This window comes from Besnoitia besnoiti, chromosome X, assembly GCF_002563875.1.
Source record: "Besnoitia besnoiti strain Bb-Ger1 chromosome X, whole genome shotgun sequence".
In the NCBI taxonomy this organism is placed as follows: Eukaryota; Apicomplexa; class Conoidasida; order Eucoccidiorida; family Sarcocystidae; genus Besnoitia; species Besnoitia besnoiti.
Window position 1 is genome coordinate 949,378 of NC_042365.1, and position 7,891 is coordinate 957,268.

General features: G+C 60.5%; 1 protein-coding gene across 1 annotated transcript; it reads right to left on the reverse strand.

Annotated features, from left to right (window-relative positions):
• On the reverse strand, positions 1–7,891 carry BESB_016910 (uncharacterized protein; the record flags this gene model as incomplete). The annotated part of the gene is made up of 10 exons (XM_029360406.1): positions 1–2,031; positions 2,421–2,573; positions 2,769–2,843; positions 3,254–3,449; positions 3,855–3,973; positions 4,259–4,348; positions 4,833–4,929; positions 5,185–5,292; positions 5,411–5,556; positions 5,810–7,891. 10 exons carry the CDS (start codon positions 7,889–7,891, stop codon positions 1–3), a joined length of 5,097 nt encoding a protein of 1,698 aa, XP_029216382.1.

A 7,891-nucleotide genomic window follows, 5' to 3' on the forward strand; every position in this document is an offset into this window, starting at 1 on the left:
CTATTCACTTCCCTTATCATGGTGCGCGTGCATATCGTCTGACACATCCTCCGGCAGATCCAAACTCCCGACTTCCTTGAGACTGTGTAGACACTCCGCACCTTCATCCCCTTCGCTGTCTGGTCCCCGTCCCGGCCGCGCACATTCTGTTGAGCGACCGTCGCCTTTGTGAAATTCTTCGCCGAGAGCGATTTCCACCTTCTCATCATCGACGCTGCCTTCACAGTTCGGTTCCTTGCAGCTGCCGCCGCGAGAGGACCCCTCGCCGACACAGGCCTTTCGACTGGGGCGCTCCGCCAGTGCGCGCGCCGGGTCCCCTGTGGCTGCGTGATGCGGCTGGTGGGTCGCATCGCTCGAGTTGAGGGTTTCAATCGCGGGTGCATCCTGCTTTTCTTCAGCATAATGGCTCACCTTCCCCTTCAGTTCCCCCTCTGCGTCTTGTCCCCCACTCTGCGTGTCGCTGTGCTTGCCTCCATCCGCGTCCTCTGTTTTCGGTTTGCTTTCGCCCCTCTTCTTGAACTGCAGTCCTGCAAACAGTCCACCATTCGCGGACTGAGGCTTCGAGGCGGTGCTGCTCCGCAATCCCCAGCTCTCTTCCGACCGCAGCCGACCTTCCCGTGAAACATCCACGTCGACTGTTTTCGTCTGGTCAGCGTGCCTGTCGTCCCTCGCATCCTGGACAGGCGACGAAACGACGGAGAACGACGCCGCCCGCTGGTCGCCGCCCGCAGGTGCAGGAGCCTCGCGAGATAGCCAAGGGAGATCGGACGAAGCGCCATGGGAGAGCGCCGCCGACGCCGCCTCGCCCTCGCTTCCCGTTGCGTCCTGCAAGGAGGCGTGTGCATTCACCTCTGCCTGCGGATGGTCACATAGGGCGCGCTCACGCTTTAAGAGCTCGGTTTGGCGGCGTGTCTCGTCGATGACTGACTGGACGCTCAGGATCTGTTCACGCAGCGCAGCGGTGAGCGAAATGTCGCCTTCCTCTGACGCTCCGAGTTCCTCTTCCTGCGCCAGCTGCTCGTAGAGTAGAGAGAGGAGTTCTTGTTGTCGATGCAGCTGCTCGTTCTGTTGACGTTCCGCTGCGAGGAGACGTTGAAGTGTCGCAGCCGACGCCGCGGCGTGCCCTCGCTCAGCGCCAGCGCTCTCGCCAGGCAGAATGGGACCCCGTACAGACTGCGCCTCTTTCTCTATTTCGTCTTCCTCTTCGCCTCTTCTTGTCTCTGTTAACTGCTGCACGGCCCCACGGTGACTGCCCTGCGCCCGTTCTCGGAGCAGCCCAACCGCCGTCTCCTCGCGAATAACCGAATCAGTAGGTTCCTCTGAAGGCGCCGCTGCCGCTGGCTGTGGGGGAATGCAGCTCACGTCTGCCGACGCGCCCCGTGACTCTCCTTGCTGGTCTTCTTCGCCTTCCCCCGGCGGACGCTTTCTAGTCTCTTCGCCGGCCTGCGAAGCGGCGAGGGACTTCCCTCCCGACACAGCTTCGCGGCGCGAGGCGCTGCGTGCCTCTCTAGTCGCCTCGCGCTCTTCGGAGCCCGCGACGCGCTCTGCCAGATTGGCGGGAGGAGACGGGCTCGGCGTTCGAGGCGAGGAGGCGTCAGAGGACTCTCGCCGGTCGTTTTCGTCCGCGCCCGCAGCCGGACTCTGCAGCAGTGGTGTAGGGACAGGACGGGTGGATCCTTCTCGCGCGGCGGCAGCCGCCGTGCTCTTCTCCTGGCCGCCGGACACCGGCGTGTCTTCGTCGGAGAAGAAGTCTTCGTCGAACAGGGGTTCGCCTTCTGAGTGGCTGCGCGCGTCGTCCTCGTCGCCGGCGGGCGCCTGCTCGGAGTGCAGTGCTGCGCCTCCAGCTGCCTCGACTTCCTCTTCTCCGCCGCTGGCCCAAGGCCCGCTGGCGGAGGGAGATTTCCTCTTTTTCTCGGCCGAAGTGACCACGCCATTGTTGCTCTCCTGCGAACGCAGCGAGGCAGTTTGCTCGAGCCTCGCGAGCAGGTGTCGGTACACCTCCGCTTCCTCGTCCAGAGCCTGCAGGTAGTTCTGAAAACGACAGGAGCGACACGCGCGAAACAACTTTGCAGAGAGGGGAGAGACAAGAAGCCGAGCCTTGGCTCGCCGACGCAAAGTCGGTTCTCCCCGACGCTTTGACAAAGCCGAACGGAGTAGTTCTCCCAGCTCACGTAGACACGGTGCAGAAACGTATCCAGACCTCGCCGAAACTGCGGACAAGGCGACATCCCATGCACAACGAGCCCCAGCGAACAGACACAACCCCAGTTCCTCTTCGAGACTAGAACTAGCTCAAATTGATGTTCCATGTTCGCACGCGCCTGAATATACAAATATGCAGCATTGGGCGGGAACAAAGGCCATTCGCGTAAGCGGCGTGAATGGGACGAAGAGAGAGACAAGGGGATACAGGACGATACCGTGTCTCGCTCCGACGGACAGGCGCGTCGAATTTTTTCCAAGATTCTCAGCTGCTCGCGAATCAGCTTCTTCTGCTGTGCTTGGTGCTCTCTTTGCTGCTTCAGCTGCATGACTCTCAGGTGCCGCAGCTCCGGTTCAAGCGCGTCAAGTTGCTGAACGGGCACACCGCACACCCACGACACCTCAGCGCTCGAAGACACCACGGACGACCGACTCGAATCACCCCCTCTGCTGCATGTTTGAATGCAGACAACATGTGCGCGACGAGTCACTAGCCGCTTTCCTATCCCACGCACGTTAGCCGCACGCCGGCTCAAGCTTATGAAGCTCACAGAACGCCTTCTCACCTGCTGACTGCGTTTGATTTCCTCTGCGCACGCGTCCAACTTTGCCGCGAGTGTATCGACAGCCTCTTGGCATTGCTGAGCGAAGAAAGGAACGGGAAAGCAGCGCCAAAACCCATCTCTTCACACGCACGCTGTCGAGGGGCGAGTGACTGCTGCGTTTGCATGGTTCACGAGCCGTGAGCTTGCTGCCCATCCTCCCCCCCATGCCACTAGAATTCCTGTGTTCGGCACGCGATGAAGACAGTCCAAACATCAAGTCAACACAACAGAGCTGAACTAATCACAACAGACACCGATACGCGTGCAGCGCTTCCCGGACTGCTAATACGCGCACATTTACACATGCATTCGACCGGGCTCCGCCACAGCCTTCGGCGCTCTCGATATGTGCATCATCTGCGTGGCTTCGCTCGCGGGCCCGTTTTTCTGTCGTCGTTGCACGCAAGCACACCTCGAGACACAAGCTCTGAGGTGCGGCGGCCTACCTTGATTTCCGCGGAGAACGACGCCGCCTCCTTGAAATGCCTCGACGAGACCGCCAGCGCCTTTTCTTGCTCGAGGAGCGGAAGCATGAGAAGATGCTGCTGCTGCTCGCCCCGAAGCTTGAAGCGGCGCTCCTCCTGGCTGTGCAAATGCGCTTGAAGCTCTCGCCGCTCATCTCCCAACTGCTGCATGCGTTCTCTGCAGACACGAAGCACAGCGCGCGACGGGGGACAAGCGTCTGGCGGAGAGCGCGCGCCGAGAGCCGGCCCAGTCGGCTCTCTGTCTCGCGTGGGGTTTGTTGTCCTCCACTCGGTCTCTGTGTCTCTCATACTTTCTGTCGCTGGGTCCTTTGCCGGGCACCTCTTGATTTCCGTCCGTGCACGAGCCACTACCTCAACAGCCACCTCAGGGCGCCGCGCAGCAGCCTCCCCTACGGGAGCGTTCTACCCGCAAAAACGTCACTCGAAAGTACGCTCTGAAACCCTAAACTCTGAACCCTCAGCTCCTCGATTTTCTCATCGGCATGCACTCCCGCTCTCCGGATGGCTTCTCGTCTTCGCCCTGCCCCGTAGATCTCGAAATTGTGTCGAGATGCTCGCTTACTGGCATCGCTCCAGAGCCGCGCTGGACAGCGACACGCGCAAGCGCTCTGCGATGGCGCGCCGGAACTTGTGGAGACTTTTGAGGAAACGGAGGCGCTTCGCGAAGGACGCCAACGACGCCTCCATCGCCGCCGCCTCGCTCTCCAGGCTGAGTGCAGACATGCGTAGTGATACACAGTTTGATCAAACAAACAGGGATAACCCACACAGGCGCCGCGAGGAACCGGAGCTGGTCGGGAAGCGAGACAGCGAAACTCCGCCGCACAGAAGCATCTGACGGAGGTGTTTACTTTTCTAGCACTTCAGGTGAAAAAGCAGCCAGTCTCCTTGTTTCGTGAACACTAATTCTTTTTTCAGTAACTGGAGAGGCCGAAGCAGATCGTGAACGTGAGGCCTGCAACCGGCACCGAGGGCGGTCGCACCGGCGACGTACTCGAGTTCTTCCTCATCGGCGGCCCTCGCAAGCTCCTCCAGAGCCTCGCGTCGGCGATGCAACTGAAAACGTGCAGACACGAAGACAGCAGCAGCACAGTGCAATCGCATCATACTAGACAGAAGACTGGGGAGGATAAAGAAACGGTGAAAGACAAGCACAGGGGAGACAGCAAAGAAGAACGCAGAGTAGTCGGTAGAGAGACACCCGCGAGAACGGCACTACACGCGCTCGCAGAAACGACGTGAGTAGATTTGTACATATGTATGCAAATGTATATATGTTTGTGAAAATCTTCAAGGCGTGCCACTGCGGCTTCAGTAGGAGGACGGCGGCAGGTCTGAAGAGGAGAGCCCCGCGGCCGTCCTCGCTTCACGGCGTCGACTGCTGGCGCTGGCATGTGCGAATTCTCTGCCCTCGAAACGAGGCTGAATCTCTGCACTCGGCTTCGTGGTGCCGCTTTGGTCCTTTCTCGCGGATCAGCTCATGTTCCGGAATAAAGCATATCTCATATGTCCCTCCCTGTCAGTCATCGCAGGATCGTACCTTTTCTTCCTCCGCCTCCAAGACCCTTTCGCGCTCCTGCAGGCTTCTCTGCGTCGCACGCAAGTCATCTTCCTCCCTCCGTAGAGTCTCCTTGAGTCTGCCCGCAACAAAGCATCCACACAAGTACCCGTCTGAACACAACGACATATTCACAAACATATACACGTATACATATACATATATATGCTTGAAAAGGCTTCTGAGTCTGCATCTTGGTGAACGCGCATCCATCTCCCAGCGCCGCACAAGGGTTCCAACGCGTTTGTGCAAAAACAGAGATCTCTGGAGCGACCCCAGCTGTTTCGCCTGGGCCGTCTCCCGGGACTCCACCTGTTGAGTTCGACATTCCTACTTGCTTTGCTGCTGACGGAGTTCAGCCATTTCGTATTGGCGGCGTTCCCACTCCGCCTCGAGCGCCGCGAGCCGCTGCCGCAGGTCGTTTATTTGCTCTTCTGTTTGTCTGCGCGCACCAGGCCCCGAAGCGAAACGTCTGGTAACGCAGAAGAACGAACGGTCGCTGCCAGACGAAGACACGCGAAGCGAAAAGCGACTAGGCTGTACGAAACACAAAAACGTACATTTGTTCAGCTTCCAGCTGCTCGAGCTGCGTCTCGATTGCCTTCTCCTCCTCCTTCTCGCGGTCCCCCAAGGCGGTGAGCGAAGCTGCGGTCACCTGCGCAGTCTCCTCGCAGTCTCGAAGCCTCTCCCGCAGTGCTGCAGACTCCTGTGAACATCGAGATCGAAGACGAGGCGGCGTGGCAATGTAACGCACCAAAGCGAACGTAAGGAAAGCTTGACACGGTAGCGAACGCTCTGCAGAAAGCGAAGCAACGTCTCAGACGAGGTGCTGGCGAAGCGGCGCCACGACGGCGGCCCGCGCAGGCGCCAGCGGAGGCTTCGTTGTTGCCAGTCCTGCATGCACCAAAGGATCTCGCCAGAAAGGTGTCGTGCTTCACGGTAAGTTTCACATCGGCTACCTTTTCAATTTCGCGTTCTTCTCGCTCTCTCCTGTCGCGCGCTTCTTGTTTGGCCTGTTCCCTTTCGTCTCTGCGCTGGTAGTCGATATTTGTGAGCTGTCTGTGCAGCTTCGCCACGGCGTCGAAGAGCTTCCGCGAAATTTCTGCGTTGCCTTGCGCAGCGCGGAGCTGCTCGCGGCCTCCCTGATCGAGTAGGCTTCCGAGTTTCCGGTCGTACGCCCCCTGCAGGTGCTGAAGTTCGACGTCGATCTTTGCTGCGGCCTCAAAGTCCTCGTTGGCGACGTGTCCTTCTTGCTGCTGTTCAAGTGTTTTCTGCTCCTTTTCCAGAGTCTCGAGGTCGTTCAGCGTGGCGATCTGCAGCTCGAGCGACCTCGCGAGGCGCTGAATCTGTTCGCGCTGTTGCTGCAAGCAGTCCGTGCGACAGACGTAATACCACGCGCACGCTGCGTCGGGCGGGCTCTTCAGACCGGAGGTGAGACACACCGACGAAGGCGAGACGACAGAGGGCAAGCGCGTCTCTCTGTCCGCCGCAGTCAGCGCGAGCGGGCCCCGCGCCGTTCGCCTCGATGAACTCGGAGACCCCGGCGCGCGGGCCGCAGAAGACGAAGAGACTGGAGAGGAGGAAAAAGAAGCCAAAGGCGAGGTAGACGGCTGCCGCTCGCCGAGCGTCTCCTCGGTCTCTTGTCGGTCCGAGGGCGAATATGCGTTCTTCGGGGAGACCGTGGAGGCTCCCTCTCGAGTGCTCCCGCGCGAAGCGATCCGTTTCAGCTCCTCCGGCATGGGGGCAGATGGGACGTGCGCGAGGCGCGGAGACGCCGCAGCCACCGCGAGAGAAGGTCGACGCGAAGAAAGGCTGGAGTGCTCAGGCGAGCCAGCGACGGAGGAAGACCGTTGCGGCGCGAAGGCCGGACGTTCCCTTGCGTCTGCCCTCAGCCTCTGGTCAGCGAGGCTTGCTACTCCACCTGCTGGCCCTGAATCTCCATCGCGTGTCCTCTCTAGCTCGCTGGCGCCCGCACCGCGAGACGACAGAGGGGAAGACGCGGGGAGGCGCGTCGCATTATCGTGGGCGCACGGGATGCACTGCCCGTCGACGGGCCTTGCAGGCGGGGCAGGAAACGCTTGATCCGAGACTTCGGAAGGCGGCGCGAGAAGCGAAGAGTGCGAGGAGCTTCTGGATAACCCGATATCTCTCCTCGCTCGCTCTTCGCCATCGTCCAGATCCGCCCCAGGCGCTGCAGCGAGAGAGTGCTGCTGCTGCCGGCCCATGCACCCGGGGACATTGACGCTGCGCGGCTTCTTCTTCACGACACGAGGCACGAGGAAGTCGGCAACAGAGTGCGACGGAGCCTCAGGGAAGGACAAGGCGTCCAGCACGCCGGTGGAAGAAACGGCAGACACACTAGCATGAAGCGACGCGCTCGGCCGCGCAAACGAAAACGGGGAAGCCGACATGGCGGAAGACGGCGGAGGAGGCGGATATGAAAGAATGTCTGTTAAAGACTTATGGGAACGCGCGCCACTGTCCTGTGGAGGAGCGGCAGCCAGAGAACCCACTGTCGAGCTCGCGCGGCATGCCCCGGTATCAGCACGAGGCTGTAGAAAAGAAAACGCTGAAGACTGCAGGAAAGACGAGGAGGAAGAAGGGCCTGAGACGTGCGCAGCGCTCACGTCGGGGGAGGAGACCTGATGGGAGACAGCGGCCGGCATGGCTGCGACTTCCTCCGTCGAGGTCAGCTCGGAGAGCCGTCTGTGTGGTTCCGCGGAACCACACAGACGGCTCTCCGAGCTGACGCGCTCCTCAAACACTCGTTGCTCAACTCCCCGGTGCTGTGGAAATCCCTTCCCTCCTCTCGCGAGCGCGTCGACGGGACCGTCCGCGTGCGGCAGCCTGTCCACAACGTGCAGGGAGCGCTCGGACGCTGTCGATGGAGAGTGTGAGTAGGGCAACGACGCCGGAGAGCAAACAGAGTGGGACGGAAATGATGAGGACGAAGGCAGCGACATCGACGAAGGAGCGGGTGCTGGCGGGGCAGAACTGCCCGCGCCTGATTTCTTCACCATCATCCCGGAGAAAAGCGACAT